The following is a 17,967-nucleotide window of genomic DNA, read 5'->3' as shown; positions in this document are numbered from 1 at the left end:
GTCTGGTTTTCTCGTGTTTCAGAGACAAAAATTGAAGTGAGGTGGACTAGACTCAACCAGGACTGCATTAGCTGGGTTTTTGTCGAGCCATGTCTCAGTTAAAAACATAAAATCAAGATTGTGAGAGGACATAAAACTATTAATGATTTGTTATTCAAAGATCTGACATTGAGTACTGCGTGTTTGAGATTAGCTGGAGTTGAACTGGACGCTGTGTTCTTGCGAGGGATATGGATAAGATTTCTCTGATTGGACAGTCTGTCTTTCCCTCTCTTCACTCCTTCCCTGGACCTCTGGTTGAGATGGTCTTTACCAACACAGAGGCCCTTAGAGTCCTAGACAACAGCATTGACACTGTTGGAAATAACAGCTGTGGGCACCAATGGTGGGGGGGCTTGTGTCGGTGGAGTAGGCTGAGGAGGGATAGGGGCTCGATGCTTCTTTGAGGATAGAATTCTTGATCTTGCCATGTTTGGCGTGAGAGGAACCATTTTAATCCCTGATTTCACCTTTCACCAAGCTTTCAAGGTGACCAGGAAATCTCATGGGTGACAGTGGAGAAGAGAACGATAGTGAAACATTTCTGGAGGGTGTAGATGCAGCAGGTGGGTCCCAGGCCTTTGGTGAGGGCCGTGGAGAAGGCGATGGAGGAGCTGCTGAATCCTGTGTTCGGGATGCTGGAGGTGCTGCAGTGGTTGAATCCTTTGCTGGGTCCTTGGGTGGCAAGGCAGGAGCTCTTCTCTCACTCCTCTTCTTTCTCAGCAGCAGCACGGGACCCGGTCCTGGCCCATTCTGATGCCTCAGAGATTATCTGTCAGTTGCCTCACTCCACCTCTGTTCAGGTGTGGGCCTTTTCCTTTAAACAGATCATCTCTTTGTCAGAAAAGATTAAAGTTCTCAATGAAATGCAGTCCTCTGGACTCACAGACTTTGGACAGCCATGTGTTCAACTGAAGCAGCCGGCTGAATTTGTTTATCCTCCTGTCGATGTTTGGGAGAGGTCCACTAATGAGCGTTGGTATCGCCACTTTATCAAGACTCTCAAATAGTTTCTCAAAGTCTTTTTTTAAGATTTCAGATTGATTCTCGCTGATGTCCACTGCACCCACGTGCACAATCAGCTGTTTCACCCCTTGGTTTTTTGCCAGTACCTCAGGTAATATTTTTGTGATGTCAGAGACGGTGGCACTTGGATAGCTGCACGTAACTGCTCTGTTTATGCTTATGTTAGATATGACTCCGTCTCCAAGCACAAGAGTGTCTTTGACCTTGACACACAACATAGTTTTTTTTTGTCCATCTTGTGCTTTGTACTGTCTCTCTGTCACATTTGGCTCTGACAGTGGAAAAAATCTGTTTGACTTTATTCCGGGTGATGTTACGTATCCTCCGTTGATACCAACAGCTTGACGTTTCTTCAGCTTAGCACCAAGTCCATTCTAAGTGTATTTACAGAGTCTTGGAAAAAAACAGTATCATTTAGCTTTAAGTTGTAAGTAGCAGTTTTTTCACGCTTTCCTTTATAAGTAAACGTGGACTTCTTACCACCTGATTCTACTGGGAGCATTTCATGAAGTTCCATTTCAGTTTCTAAGGCAAAAATGTCTTGTAGAGCACAAATTTCTTGTTGATATATCCGACAGCTTTCACAGGGCATGTTGAAAGGATGGTAGTCGCTGGCTCGTCAGATAAGTTGTAAAAAAAATGAAAATGATTTAAAAAGTCTTGGTTCACTTATAAGAAAAAGAATAAAATTATATCCAAGACTTGTGGAAAGAAGTAAAATTATTTAAAAGCAAATAAAGCAATAAGCAGCAGGAGGAAGCAGAGACACGTCTGCACTCTTCAAAAGCAGGAAGCAGTCATAACAATGTTTACTCCTTGGTTCATGTCAGTCAGTATGAATTAACATTTAAAAACATGTTAAATTATATCTATTTAATAAGTTGTAGCATCAGCCAAACTATGAAAAAAGTGTGACATATACTCTGGAAAATACGGTAACTCTTTGTTCAACTTCTGGATCAGTGACAAACAAAAAATATTATAAACTGGTGGAGTGTCATCCCCCAGAGTTAATGCTGCCTGCTCAGAAGCTCAGAAATGCACAGATGTTGAAATAGGAAAAAGAAAGAAGAAATAAAAACAGTAGTTTGACCCTAAAGTGGATCTAAAGTAGAGGTTGACTGTACAGGAAGGAGGTGCAGAAAAGCCGTAGTTGACACAACACAAAGACAATGTGGCTGCTATTCTAAATGTAAGGAAACTGACTGCAAATTGTCACTCCTAGTTTTTCTTCTTATTGTTGATAACTTATGACAGTGGAAGGTGACGTATACTTGTTGATAATGAGGCTTCAGGTACTCAGGTAAAGGTACTTCAGCGGGTAACCATTATCTAAACCCAGTAGAGGCTGGAGCAGGTGCAAATAGGAGTAGACAAACTGAGATCCTGCAAGTCAAAATTTTGGATTTTAAAATTCTATGTAGGAATTTTGAGATACTAACTAAAATTTCTGCGGTAAATCAGAAAACTGAGACAAATTCTCAGAACTATTTTAGATAATTTCACACAATTTAAGTTTTACTGAGGGATTTTTTTGTGTATTTAACAGTGGTGGAAATGTGCTGTCATATGTGCTTCCATCGTACTCAAATTATCAGATGAACAGATGACTGTCTATATACACTCAACACGCTTTTGTTGATTTATTACTCATTTAAGATTATCACCAGCCTGTCAGCTGTGAGATTAAAAAGGTAATTCTCATGTTCAAAGGCAACCATGAGACATTTATGTCTTGGCTCCCTCACATTTTCTCTCAAGTATATATAAGGTATCAAAATTAATTTTACTTAGGCTGTCCTATATATATTGTACAATGTATAATATATCCAAATGACTTGCTGCCATCCAGTGTTTGAGTTTTACAACTACAACTCCTTCTAGTCTTTTTTGTCAATTTGATTTATATAGCACCAAATCACAAAGAAATGTCATGTCAAAGCATGTCATTAGCCAGGCTTTTGTGTTTGACTTAGTTTGAGACAAATTGAGGGAGAAAATTAAGATCAAAACAAGAAAGCTACGATTCAACCTAAAATGTAGCAACTGCCACGCATAACTGAAGGCTCTGCCTCCCATTCTACTTTTAGACTCTCGGAACAACAAGTAAACCTGCAGTTTAAGAGCGAGGTGCTCTGTTGAGAAAAAATCTAACAACAAAATCTTTCATGGTGGAGCTCAGTCATTAAGAGCTTTATATGTGAGGAGAAGAATCTTAAATTCTATTCTGAATTTAACAGGGAGCCAATGAAGAGAAGCTAAAACTGGAGAAACATGATATCTCCTGTTAGTTCTCATCAGAACTCTGGCTGCAGCATTTTGGATCAGCTGGAGGCTTTTCAGAGAATCTGTGGGACAGCCCAATAATAAGGAATTACAGTAGTCCAATCCTGAAGTAACAAATGCATGAACTAGTTTCTCTGCATCACCCTGAGACAGAGGAAATAAATAAAATAATAAGCAAACCACATTTAATAGTTTGTTTTTGTTCAGTTAAAGTTTTTGTTTTATTTTTTTTTTTTTGCACAAGAGGATTTGCTCCCTTTGTGTTTATTGATTATCAGGCCCCTCTCTGTGGAACCAGTTGCCACTTTGGGTTCAGGAAGCAGACACCCTTTCCACTTTTAAGATTAGGCTTAAAACTTTCCTTTCTGATAAAGCTTATAGTTAGGGATGGCTCAGGTGACCCTGAAACATCCCATAGTTAAGCTGCTCTATGTCATTAACTTGTGTTTCTCTTTATCAACAGGTATCCCTGATTTGGCTTTACAGTGCATGTTGTCCCCCCTTTCCTGTCCTCTCAAACCACAGCCAGTTGAGGTGGATGGCTGCCCTTACTGGTTCTGCTGGAGGTTGCTTCCTGTTAAAAGGAAGTATCTCTCTCTATAGATTGATAAAAAGAAAAGTAGTTTGAACAAAATGAGGCAAGTATGAACCATCTTAAAATGTGTGTACAACCAGATGTACCAGATGCTACTGATACTTGGTTTCTGGTTGTGTATTGCATAACTCTATGGCTGGAGATATTTTTGTCAACAATGCTTAGTTAAAAGGGAACTCCGGTATTTTTAAACCTAGACCTTATTTCGCCTTTAAAGGAGGAATTTAAAAAAAATTAACATGGTTTCTGCTTTCTCAACCAGTTTGTAAACAATTGTCTGGTAATATTCACTGTCACTAGCTTTGTTAATGTAAATAGATTCATATTTGGAAAAAAAAATCTGTCTCAGTGAGGAGCTGTAGCTAAATGAACTAAAGAAGATGCATGTGTGGGAAAGAATGTCCAATTAAACATGTTGCAGCAAAGTATTGTTTAATACAGCAGCTAGCAATCTTACAAGGGACAGTGCATGTATCTTTCACATAATTTTCCAGTAAGAATTCTTAGATCTTTATTTGAGCCATCATTGATTTGGTTATACTGTTCACAGAAGCTTCAACACCTCATAAAAAAGGAGGAGGCAAATAAAATGGTTATACCTCTGAATTTCTGAACCTCTCAATATTGTAAATGTGGTGGCATTAGATTAATCAGGTTCAGTAATCTTTTTATGGGATCATCAGTGATTCATTTTCCCAAAGCTTCCTGGATCATCTTGAGACAATGACTAATAACTACATCTGCAGATTTAAAAATGAAATTATTAAATTCAAGATTTCAAACAGAGGACTGAAATCAAAATAAAAAATGCTCCATGCGATTTTCTATTTCACCGAAGAATATAATTGCAGAATGAATGATAAAAACAGAGAAGAAAGGCCTGACTATGATTTGCAATTTGAAAAAAAATAAATAAATAAAATAAAATATGGTTGTTTTATTAGGGTTTGTAAACATTTTGTTGCCACTGAGATCTCAGGAGTCTCATAGTAAGAATTCTACCAGCCATGTAGGCCAAATATCTTCTACGTACAGAAGTGGATTTACCCATTCCCAAGCATTAAAACCATGAGTGTTGTAAAAATAGAGGTTAAAGCAGGGCTGTTGTTTTTCATTGAAAGATGTATTTCATGATGTAGCCACAGAGCTTGTTAGTGCATACATGTAGTCACATTTATTCCAAATCCATACATCTATTTCTTCCCCCAAATGGCAGTTAGTCAGAATCTGGCCATGCTAATCGTTGCTCAATGCTGGAGACCTGCTCTATATGTTGCTCGTGTGTTATTCAGTTAAAAAAAAAAAAAAAAAAACTTTAAACAGTAATCTTTCATCTGAAAAAGTAACATTAAGATTTTACTATCCAGAACAAAAATATAAGGACATGGTGATGGAATAAACATTGATTCAAGTTCAAAGAAGATAAAGCATTATGAAGAACAAGGACTGGAAACCCCCCCTTTAACTTTGGCAAAGTTGCTGTATCCTGTCAGCTAATTCCAAGCAGTGCAGGATCCTGACTTTTTCTCTCTGAAGCTCCTTGGGGCTCACTTGGCCTAATAATTTGGCAGAGAAGTGGATCAGGTCTTGCATGAAGAGTCCCACTGTTCCTCTTGGTGCAGGAGGTATCTGGGTCACGGTGCAGGAATCAAACACAAAGTTGATCTTTTTTTCCCTTGGTAGGCCTGTTTGCCGTTCCTCAACCCACGTCAGAGGTCTAAAAGTATAAAGAAAAAATTATAGTTAATGACACATAACTCCTGGATAATTCTCTACGACTGACCGAAACGTGCACAGAAGCATCTGCATGATTTCTTGGAGCACATGCTTTTCAGATTTTGTAATTAGGCCCTCTTTCAATATTTAAGTTCTGGGTAAGACATGGGTACTATCATTGATCATTGTTCTTTTCTGGGTGTGTGTTGAGATTATCATTTGTGGCCTTCTATTGATATACATCGTCTAATTCAAGTTCAAGATTTTGTGTATTTGGAAATGCTCTTCCACATACCTTAGTTATAAGACATGTTTGGGTTGCTGGTGCATTTCTATCATCTCAAACATGTCTGGCAATTCTCCAGCTGAAAATGACTCCTCCTGACATTGAGGAGTCATTTTCAGCCTCTCAACTGGCCCTCACTGGATATTTTCTCTTTTTCAGACCATTTTACGTAAACACTATAGATAATTGTGAGTAAAAATCCCCATAGATCAGCTAAATACTTAAGACACTTAAATACAAGCCTGTCTACATCAACAACCATACCTCATTCTGATTCTCAGTTTGACCTTCAGCAGGTTGTCTTGACCGTGTCTATATGCCTGCTGTGTAGCAAGCTGTTAAATATTTATGTAGAAGATGAGTTGAAGTGATGCACAAAATAATATTAGCAGTAAGGCAATAAAACAAATCTAAAGCAATCTTCCATTCATCCATCCTTCGTATTTGGCTTATCCGAAGTCAGGTTGCGGAGGCAACAGGTTCAGGAGAGAAACCCAGACATCCCTCTCCTCAGCGACACTCTCCAGGTCCTCCTCTGGGATCCCAAGGCATTCCCAGGCCAGAGGGAACATACAATCCCTCCAGTTAGGGCTGTCGTGGTTGAGGAATTCCCCCTGTGGTGAGTCAGGGCGGCTGGGACTTCTATTGCACCATCTTTTTTTCTTTCTTTTTCTTTTCTAGCAAATTCATTTGTTAATGACTAAATTACAAAACTCATTGCAATATTTCCTCTGAAACATGGCTCTTACACATTTAAAAAAAAGGTTATGAAAAAAGAGAATTTTATAACACCTTTTATTTTACTGTTAGGCGTTTATGTCTGTCACTGTCTCTGCTGTACTTGCTGACTCCAAGCTGTTGGCTGGCACCGCTGCTCCACGACTGTGTGGCAGGAGGCAACAGCAGCCGCGTTTCAATAGCTGGATGGTAGCTTGCTAGGTGAGCCCTTAAATTCTTTGCGTTTGCTCATTTTACTTGAACCGTTTTGCCGCAGATTTTACAGATTGCTTCATTAAAATTGGGTGGTTCCCCCTTTTCATTTTTCATTTAATTTTTGCAGTTACTGCAACAGCCCTGCCTCCAGCGTGTTCTGGGTCAGCCCCGGGCCTCCTCCCACTTGGACCAGACTGAAAAACCTCCAAAGGGATGCCCAAACTCCTTCTGAGCTCCTTCCAGATGCCCAAGCTCCTCGCCACGTCTCTAAGCCACCCTCTGAAGGAAACCCATTTCAGCTGCTTTTACCCTCACCTATAGTCACGAGATCTGCGTGGGTAGAAGCACCTAAAGCAATCTTTTGAAACAAAAAAAGGGTGGCTGTATGGGTTACATTACAAGGTTTTTACAGTTTCCCTTCTCTTTTTCTTACATTCTCTACATGCACATTAAAAACTGCAATGGAAACCCAGCCACTAGCCAAGTCAAATAGACTCAATTTGTCAATATTTGCCTTTTGCACCAGGTCATATTGCTCTAAAGAAAAAAATTTATTTATTTACTTTATTACCAAATTGTACGTTTTACCAAATGTTTTGATTCTAACCAAAAGATCACCAGCAAGTATTTTTTGCTTCCATTTCTATTTATTGAATTGGGATTTTCATTATATGTATTTATATGAGTCATTTTGGACAATTAAACCTATTCTTTATGAATGTGTAACATTCGAACATTTGAAACACTTGACTTGCATGAGTAACGTTTACCTGGTGTTTTAAGGCAATTTATTTACAGGGTTTGAACAAGTAAATCATTTGCGGCTAGAAAAAACTGATAAATATTGTGCTGCAGGGAATGTTACGATCCAGCCTCTGGAACAGTAATCTGAGTCGTCTATACCAAGTCGCATTTAGATCTGAAATACAGGAGTATTCCATACTGTATTTTAGTAGTTACCTAATCTCAGGTTCAAGTACACTATTCTTAATTGCCATATGTTAGCAAAACACTCAGTTGCACTTTTGTTTGTTTTTTAAGGAAATCCGTTTCCATGTTATTTCTAAGGTAAATAAGTGGGTTTTACAGTGATTTAATTTTGCAGCAAGTACAAAATAATTCAATTTCGAGGATAATGCTTGAATTATCCACATGAAACTACATCTGGATATATATACTATGTATACTGTAACTGTAAAGCTAAAGCAATGAACGTGGATTACTCCATCCATTTCCTCCTGCTCACATAAGTACATACTAGCTGAAAAATATGAGCAGCTGCATGCATGTCTCTGTTGAAAGCTACTCGCAAGCAGATCTATACGATCTCACCGGTTGTCAGAAGTTAGCAGCTTTGCAGTCATCTTGCTGTAGCTGTTTGCAGAGTCCTCCTCCAAGGAAGCTTCTGTTACGGATAGTTGACCGAACAAGTCAACCAACCAGGTGAGGCGAGCAATCCCACTGAATGCTGGAAAACCAAATCCAGGCTTCAGAGCTCCACCTGGGACAGATAAAAGGACATTTTCAAGCACCATTATTCAATTAAATTCTTCTTATATACATAAAGTGTGCTCTCAGTTGTCTTATGTCTTAATCTAATTGCAATACAACTGATGCTCCACAGTCTCTCTCTTCTCCGTAGATTTAGGTCCTGCTTTAGGTATACATGTGAGGACTGCTGCATAGAATTTAGCTCTGCTAACAGTAAAACATCAAAAACTAAATCGAGAGTTCTTTTGCTGCTAAAGGTCATTTTCAAGAAAAATTCCGGAAACTAAAAGGTCACTGAGAGGTAATGTCCATACTTCTCAACGTGTTTTTCAAGCACATCTTTATTTGCAGTATAGCCTCTTTCACAAAAGTGCCTTCGTTGCATTGATAATAGACTAAGAAAGAGAGAAAATAGTTGGAGTGATGAATCCGGTCCCAGCTAAATCTGTCAACATCGCAAGTGTGAAAGAACAGAGACAGGATGAAAGGTCAAAGGTGAAAGGATCTTGCCTCTGTCTAGCATGTGTGAATTATGAGGGGTGACGTCTTTTTTTCACCACTAAGGCACAATCAATGTAGGAAAGAAGCTTCGTGATTCCGCAACAGGGTCAGAGCATTCCAAAATTAAATCTGCAGAGGTTTAAAAATGTCAAAGGGTCTAACTCGCTGAAATTATGGCAGCAAAGCCTGCACTCCATCCATTGGTAAAACATTTTTTTGTGGTTCCATCTTGTTCATTGTCTATCATCAGTAACTAGTAATGACTTTTGTCAGGGTTTTTCAATCCGCTTAAACCATGAGAGCCAGACACACTGCCTGATCAATTAATAAAATCATCCAAACCTGATCCAAACCGTAATCCCTTTTGAAGAAAGGCTTGATTGAAACATTGCATCCTACAATTTCACTCTATCAAGTTAACTTCCATCTCACACATCAAATAGTGTCTTTTTAAAAAACTTAATCATGATAAAGACTAAAATCACCATAAAAATGGTATGCACTGAAATAGGCTTAGACTTGGACTGTGAAGGGGTGACAAGATCCACAAACCTTGATTCATTTTCCTGTACCAGGATGTCTGATTCATAAGGCAGGACAAAGATTTCTACTCATTTTCTCATCGAAAAAAAAATCATTTTGATCCCTAATTTACTTGACAGGAAGTAATTATTTTCATTCATCATCAAATTTGAGGTCACTGCTAACAGACCCACATAAGAGAAAAAGAAAAGATCTACAGAAAGTTGGAAGCTTGGTCTGAGAGCAAAGTCTAACTACAGAGTGGCATCCCAGTTAATAATAACTCACAAAGCTTAAAAGCTCCAAACACTTTTTCAGATGACAGAGAACCTCCATTCCACACCACCATGCTGCTCCATAATGTTCCCAATTTTTAATTGTTCACAGCATTTTACCTGGCATCCTTAGCTTTGTCGTCAATGCTCTCACCCTAAGATTCTCATCATGTCATCTCTAGTTAATTAGATCTTTGATTGATTTAAAGCTGCAGTGTGTAACTTCTGTTGCCCCCTAGAGGATTTATGTGTTATTACAACAATGCGGTAGGTGCCTCAATATGACGTATGGCCCTGTAGACCGAGTAGAATTCGACATTTTCTGTGCGGGGAATGTCGCCCCATTCCATCACAAGCTTCCACCACCACATAAATGCGCCCGGCGCATCAAGACGTGCAGTGCTATGTTGTCATTCATCCCAGCGGAGGGGCACGGCTCCAGCTCCTCTCTCTGACCGGCGCTTGTCCCTATCCTCGCAACGACTGCCACGGGGTCCCTGGGTGGGAGACACACAGCGACACCGTGACCTGCATCCTCACCTCCTCGCCCTCTGTTTCCCCCAACTACAGCGATAGTCGGGGACTCCATCATTAGAAATGTGCGGGTTTTTAACAATGTCACCCACTGCTTCGCTGGTGCCAACGGTGTAGCCATGGGAATGAGACTTGTTGGCCATTTTAAGCATTCGTCGCTTGCCTATTCCCGACTCTTCGACATACAGACACGGTTAGGTCAGCCCAGGAAGCAACTGCTTTTCAACGAGGAGGAACAGCACAGTCTACATGTTGCAGTCGCTGTTGGAGCAGAGACGTGCTATTGGCGTGTACGCTGCTGAGCACAAGTTACCAGCCACACTCAGTGCACACCAGTGGGAGCTAATGGACAATGTGCCGAACATCCTCACACTTTTGAGGAACTCAAAAAGGAGATTAGCTCATTAACAGCAGCAGATGTCATCCCAGCTGTCACTGCACGGCTTTTGGAGAGTCAAGCCAACACAGACCGCGGTGTGGCTACTGCCAAAGCCACACTGTTGGAGGCTGTTGTGAGAAGATTCAACGTGGTGAAGGATGAAGTGAAACTGCTCCTTTTAGCCACACTGGCAGAGGGGGAGACCAGATGCACACCTGTGGATGAAAAAGCTGTTGCAGGAACATCCACTGGGACCTCCTGAAATATATGCACCTGCAGCCAAAATGTCTAGTCTACTGTTACACTGATAAGAACATTGATAAGGAGAAACAGCTGGCCAGCCCTTCAGCCATGCAGGTATAGAACTACCTATCTGAGGTTCCCATCGACAGAAGCCAGGACTCATTGGCCTACTAGAGGCTCATTGAAAATCATAGCTCATCTTGAGCTACTTGCTCAAGCCTATCTCTTTGTCCCATGCACAAGTATTGAAAGCTAGCTCCCATTTAGCTTGGCTGGACATGCAGTAGATGAGAAAAGAAGTCGCCGTTCTTTGTTCATCAAGAAAATCCTGCCACTAATGTACAAGTGACTGCAGTAAATCTGTCAGAACAACTTACCTTTGCCAGTGTTAACTCTTCTTATTACCCTTTGACTTTTGAAAATGTTACACAGGCTGCATGTTATTTCTTTAAAAATTATTTTTATTGAGTTTTCCTTGGATGCATTTCAACAGCAAATGTCAGGGCACAAGGGATTCACTTCAACACTTACAAAAAAAAAAAAAAAAAATCTGTAAATATCAACGTAAAAACAATGCCAAGATCATACAGAATCAAATCATACCCAAACAATGTAAGTTAAATAAAAGAAACATATGAAAGAAATGAAATAAAAGTAAAACAAACCAACAAAAAGAAAATAAGGGGGGTGGCAAAGCCATCCCACGTCCAATGGAGGTTCTGAAGAGCACCATTAACATTAACCGGTTCTCTTCTAATCTGAGATTACACATGATACTCTTGATGAGACGTGTGTGAATGGGTGGGGCAGAATTTTTCCAATTTAGCTAAATCAACTGCCGTGCTAGTAAGGAGGAGAATGCTAAAACCTTGTGCTTACAGAAGGTCAAGGGTATTGTTTCCTGAGGTTACCCAAAAGATTGCCATAAAGAGACAGGAAGTAACAGTTTTTTTTAAATATTTTAGAAAATAAATAAAAAAATGAGGAACAGAATCGATCTAGTTCAGGGCAACCACAGAACATACGGCATAAAGTCGCAGGAAGAATTTTGCATCTGTCACACGGGGGGTCAATGTCTAGGTAAACTTTTGTCAGGGCAGTCTTACAATAATGTAAGCAGTGCAATACCTTGAACTGGATAAGACTGTGAATTATCAAAGAATGCCACACAACAACATTATGTTTGGGAATTGATGTCAGAAGATAAAAGCCAGAAAGACATGTTGGTTAAGTTCTACGCCCAGTAGTATAGTTGAAAATTAGGGGCCTTAGTTCTCTCAAGGAACTCTTTATGTATGCGTGCATGTTTACCCGCCCAGATAAATTCAGAAATTAGTCGTAAGGTTTGAGTAAGGTATGAGCGAGTCATAAAAATGGGAAGACATTGAAAAAAATAAAGAAATTTAGGGACAATGTTAATCTTCACTGAATTAAGTTTGCCAATTAAAGAGAGAGGAGGGGCTGCCCATCGTGAAAAGTTGGCTTTATAGCGCTAAAGAAGAGGAGCAAAATTAGCCTGAAATAGTTTTGAGTATGTTCAAGTGATAGTCACACCAAGATATTTAAATGAGTCCTTTACAATCTTAAATGGTATATCAATTTGCCGAGGGGGGGAGGGTGTCATGGGAAAATTGTACTCTGAGATGGCCCCGAAAGAGCAGATACAAGATGTGAGAGAGAGTGGTATCAGGGTGAGAGAGAAAAAGGAGGTCATCCGCTTAGAGGGAAACCTTATGCGTCTGACCGCCCCGAATGATTCCCTCTATCCTATCATCTTGTGTCAAAGCTATGGTGAGAGACTCAAAAGCAATCGAAAACACGAGGGGACTTAAAGGACACCCCTGTCTTGTGCCTCTACCTAGATAGCAATGGTCAGACACTTGATAATTAGTAAACAGAAGCCATGGGTGATGCACATGGTGGCATGATATAAAGTCGGAGGAAAAGTTTTTGTTTGAAAGGATTTGGTATACAATAATTTGTCTGAAATTTTTTTACAAAAGTCAGCTGGAAAGCCGTGTGGCCCTGCTGCCTTCCCACTTTGCATAGAAGCAATAAGTTTTAAAAAAAAAATAATTTGGGGATATTTTTTTCAAGGAACAAAACATCCTCATGGCTTACTTTGGGAATATTCAAATTATTGAGAAAAAAAAAAATCAACAAACTGGTCTGCGTTAAGCTGAGATTCGGAAGCATAAAGACTTCACTAAAAATGTTTGAAGTCATCCTTGATGAAATTGAGATCAGAAGTGATAGAGCTGGTGACAGTTTTTATACATATTATTATCATCATTATTGTTATTGTTTCTTTGTTTGTTTTCTCTCACCTCTATATATTTACTTTTGAGTTTTGATTTTGGTCTTCAATGACCTTGATTTGTTATTTGTCTCTGGTTTAAATATCTAGCTAATTTTCTAAAATATTAGTAATATTTTACTCGAATATTTACTCAAAAGTAAATATATAGCGGTGAGAGAACACAAATAAACAACAATAATAAAAATAATGATGATTATTATTATATTATTATTAATAATAATAACAACAATTTAGGTGGCAGAGAGAAAAAGAAAAACACTTAATAAAATATTAATAATAACTATGAAATAACCATTTAAGGCTGGGAAAATAACTCTACAAAGGGAATGGGAATTTAATAAACCAAACCAAAATGAACTCAGACACTGTGTCACTGTAAAATGAGGTGGAATAACAAAACAAAGAATAAATAAAAATCTCAGCTGAGCTTCTCTTTTTTTCATCATGATTTATGTTCTGTTTCATGTCTTGTCTCGTCATTTCCTGTTTTATTTTGAAGAATCACTGACCTTCTCTCGTTTCAGGTATCTTGCCCTTCCTCCCGTGTCAGGCGTCTGATTGTCTTCCCTGATTCCCAAAGTGTTTTCACCTGTTCCCCTTGGTCCCTCATGTGTTCAAATAGTCTGCGTTTCCCTTGTCTTGTGCCAGTTTGTTGTCTCCACTCATGAGCCTCATTACCAGCCTTACTTCGACCCACAGATTCCACGAGCCTGCAGTGAGCAATCCTCCTGCAGTGCTTTCTTGTTTGTAATTTATTCTTGTTTTTAGTCATATTTTATTTATTCTATACGGTAAGTTTCATAGCCTTGTTTGTTCCTCCGTTTTCAAGGAGAGATTTTTGTTTATAGTTAAAGTTTCATAGAGCCTCTGTTTTGTAAGAGTGCTTCCTTTGTTAGATCCGCCTCATTAGAAGAGCGTGTCTTTGTTTAGTTAAATTGTTCATAGCGTTTCTGTTTCCCTCCTGAGTTGGAGCGGTTTATGTTTTGTAGAGTTCATAGCTGCGCTCATCCTCCGCCATAGTTACGGAGGTGAGTGCTTTGGTCTTTCACAGCCTTTACTTTGCTCTGCTTTGAGATCCTCGCCCTGCCTTGCTGTGCTCTGTGTGTTTATAATAAACACCTCTATGAATCAAAACTGATCCTGCACCTGTGTCCTGAATCCAAGGTTCTTTTTCTTCCTCCCACACACTTTCTCCTCTTTTCCCCCTCTCCATACATATGTGGCAGTATCACAGGGTCCAAATCAACATGAAACCAAAAGAGCTTGACTTGCAGTCTCTTTAGCTGGTGACTTCCACATTTCTTTTTGTTGTTGTTTGTTTTGTTTTTTTTTTAAGTAAAGAAAAAGGAGAGGGGGGACATAGTACTAGTCCAAACTCTTCTGAGCAAAAGAAAGTGGCGTTATCTTGCCAGTATCAAAACGAAAAGAACTGCAAATTTACATGTGCACAGAACACCATACATGGAGGCTAGCAGCAATTAATAGAATGGAGAGAGAACAATAGGAACAGGTTAAACGTGCCACTGCAAAACAGTCCAATATAATGTGACACTATTAACAGCTAACACACAATGGGTCGCTTTCGACAAACTGTAACACGGCTGACCCAAGTCATAGAGGGGCAATAACCCATCGACAGCTATTTGTGCAGACTGACTGCAGTGGAAGTCAGACAGGAAGTTTATATATACGTTTTAAGCATACGCAAACAGTCATGTGTCATAAAAAAAGGCAACTGAGTGGCAAACGGAATTGGTTAAACCATGTTAGTCCACCGCAACTGAGAAGTCAAGTGTCACCTGCGCTAGTGGAATCATCGGAGGTCGTTGGCATATGTTGATCAATGAAGCTGAGAGCCTCCAATGGCTCGGTGAACCTCACCTTCTTGTTGTCACACATGAAAACCAGACGGGCGGGATGGTAGAAACGGAAGGTAATGTTAGCTTGGTGAAGTCTGCGTTTCACACCGGTAAATGCGGAGCAGAGCCGGGTTACCTCCGGGCTGAAATTGGGAAAAAAGTGAATCCACCTCTCTCGGTACAGAATCGGCCCCTCGTGGTGGCTGGCAAGACGTAGCATCAATTTGCGTACCTTGTAGCTGCGCATCCGAACCAGAAGTGGTCTTGGTTTGCCGTCAGCTGGTGGTTTGGGTGTGGCGGTTCGGTGGACACGGTCAATGATAATGAGCATTTCAAAGGCATTGGGGCCAAAACCTTCACAAAGGAGGTTACACACAATTCACCCGGTTTAAGCATCTCCACAGATTCGGGCAGGACAATAATGCGGATATTCTCTCTTCAGGTGTAATTGCTCAGGTAGTCAAGTTGTTTCTTCATGGCCTTGTTTTCCTTCGTTAGCCGAGCTACCGTCTCCCCCAGCTCCGCAAGCTAGTCAAGTGTCGGTTAGGGACTCCTCCACATCCTGAATCTTTTTTCCGTGAACATCAACTGTCTGCTGTAGAGCTGAAATTGCAGCACCACACACTTTCTGAAAGTTTGCAAGTGACTCGAGACAGAGTCAGAGAGAGAGAGCCACTATCTCTATCCTTTGCAACAACAGTTTATCTTTTGAAAATGGAAATAAAAATTTATGTAACAAACTATTACCACCCGCACCTGCAAAACCCTGAGAATTTATGCCCGCACAATAATAGAAATGCATTGATTTTGTGTCTTCTCCCGTCCCGCAGGAAAAAACACGTCATTTAAAGAGATTCATGGGGTTGTTTGTTTTGTCTCCCTGGCCTGCATGTCTTTTGACACACTGGTCAGGAATAGCGGTCATATTTCGTTGTTTTTTATTTGGTTTTTAATTCATGTCAGTGGTGGCTGCTAAGATATTTTTTAGATGGGGCTGTGCCACATCCAGTGATTGTCAAACATTCGTTAGTTAATGCAAAAAAGTAAAGTGAGATATTTCCACTTAAACGGTAATACATTCAACAATTACTTTATTCCACCATCGTAGCCCAAGCACCAGCTCACAGTGGATGGAAATGTTCGTCGTCTCGTGTGCTTGAATGGCGACAAAATTGGTGTTCTTCACCTCTTCCGTAATATAACTCCTCACTGTGGATGTCATACAGTCGAGCAGTCTTTGACGTCCCCTTAAACACAATAGCTGTCTTCAGGTGCTCCTCCAGCACGTTATCCAGGGAGTCAACAAAATCTACCAGACCCCGAAAAATACCGGGGTTTTCTGACGAGTCTGTCTCATCATGTCATAGTGCCCTCTATTGGCCAGCCACTGCTGTTCATATTCTATTCACATCCCGACCTCACGAGAGCGCAGACGAGAGTGAGACACAGAGAGAAAGAGAGACAGAGCCCCTTGTACCCCGTTCCGGCGCCGTTGCTCAGGACACTTTCTTGGTGGTTTAAGTTGTTTTGTTAGTTTCTCCTCAACTGACCTCAAACCTTGTGATTTTGTAAAAGCAAAATACTGCTGTGTACTTTATTTTTGGTAAGAGGCTCAACACAGGCCTGTAGTCTAACCCGTTGGTCAAGTTTGGTTTGTTTTTAAAATGTGAAAAATTAAAGACTAAATTAACAGATTTTTTGTTTGTTTAGTTAATTTATTAGGTTGGACAGCAATGCTCTAAACTTTTCATTTATATTTGAGAACACTACCTCATGTGCAGTTAAAATAAGTCTGTATTGTTTCACGGGTATTGTTTGATTAAGATTGGGACATTGAAGGTGTATGCTGTCAGACTGACCTTATAACACCTGACAGTGTCAGTTTAAAAAATTTTAAAAAATAAATAGAAGATGAAATGGGGATGGCAGGACACTGAAGCAAGTGAAAGAAAGTCACAGCCAAACCCAACTGCTCTTGACGGGTATGTTATAAGACAAAAAACTGGTGAACGTCCAGATAGACTGGAGCGAATTGTAATATCCTCCCTGTGTATCACCTAAACCCTAACACAAAGCTGGAGCACACAGAAAAAGGGCTTCTCATGGACAACAAGTCTAGGATGTGTCCAACTGACACATAGGCAGAGACCCTAACCAGTGAAGCATGCACTCAAAAGGAGCCATTTTCCTCTCCCTACAGAAGACTATATCCTCCCGGAGCTGTCCAATGCTAAGATATCCACTGTCTGTGATGTAAAGCTTGGTTTCTGGTATGTCAAGTTGGAAGAAAAGTCAAGCTACCTCACAACATTCACCACTCCATTTGGCAGGTATCGTTCCCAATGGACATCAGCACAGAACCAGAGGTTTTCCAGCGGAAACTCATGCAGGCGCTTGAGGGCTTACAAGGCATCTACTTCATGCTGATGACGTGCTGATCACAGGTGGAGGCAAGCAGGGACCATGATGGGAAACTTAGGAGTTTCCTAAAAAGGTGTAGAGAGCGAAACATAAAACTGAATGCAGAAAAGTTCCAACTGCAGCAGACAGTGGTATCCTCGTTTGGAAGATTAGGAAAATATGTAGCTGAGGGCCTACAGATCAGCCCAAAGAAAGTGTGGGCAATCAGGGAGATACCACGGCCGACAGACAGCATAGGAACAAAAAGACTGATGGGTAAGGTGAACTACCTGTCGAAGTTCTATGAACATCTATCAGATGATTATGAGATTCTGAAACAACTCAGACACAAAGCATGTGGGAATTGACAGAGGGCACATGAAGACCCATTTCAAAGACTGAAGGACAAAATATCGTACACATCTGTTCTACGATCGGGAAGATGAGGTAACACTGCAGTGGGATGCTTCAGAGACTGGGCTGGGAGACAAGCCTGTAGCCTGTGGAAGTAGGGTGCTCACACCCACCGAGAAGTTATGCACAAATTGAGAAGGAGCGCTTA

At 40.3% G+C, this 17,967-nt stretch overlaps 1 protein-coding gene across 1 annotated transcript in view; it reads right to left on the bottom strand.

Annotated features, from left to right (window-relative positions):
• Positions 1-4,361: 4,361 nt before the first annotated feature.
• Positions 4,362-17,967, bottom strand: part of blvra (biliverdin reductase A) — a 30,030-nt gene continuing 16,424 nt past the window's right edge. Inside the window, exons 6-7 of the mRNA XM_072363950.1 lie at positions 8,214-8,382; positions 4,362-5,663 (exon numbers count right to left, since the gene is read on the bottom strand). Of these exons, the coding sequence (XP_072220051.1) occupies positions 5,408-5,663; positions 8,214-8,382 (425 nt within the window). The 3' untranslated portion in view covers positions 4,362-5,407. The remainder of the gene's footprint in view (positions 5,664-8,213; positions 8,383-17,967) is intronic.

This window comes from Leuresthes tenuis, unplaced genomic scaffold (genome assembly GCF_036924035.1).
Source record: "Leuresthes tenuis unplaced genomic scaffold, fLeuTen1.0.hap1 SCAF_14, whole genome shotgun sequence".
NCBI classification, from domain to species: Eukaryota; Metazoa; Chordata; class Actinopteri; order Atheriniformes; family Atherinopsidae; genus Leuresthes; species Leuresthes tenuis.
This window is presented reverse-complemented; position numbering and strand designations above follow the sequence as displayed.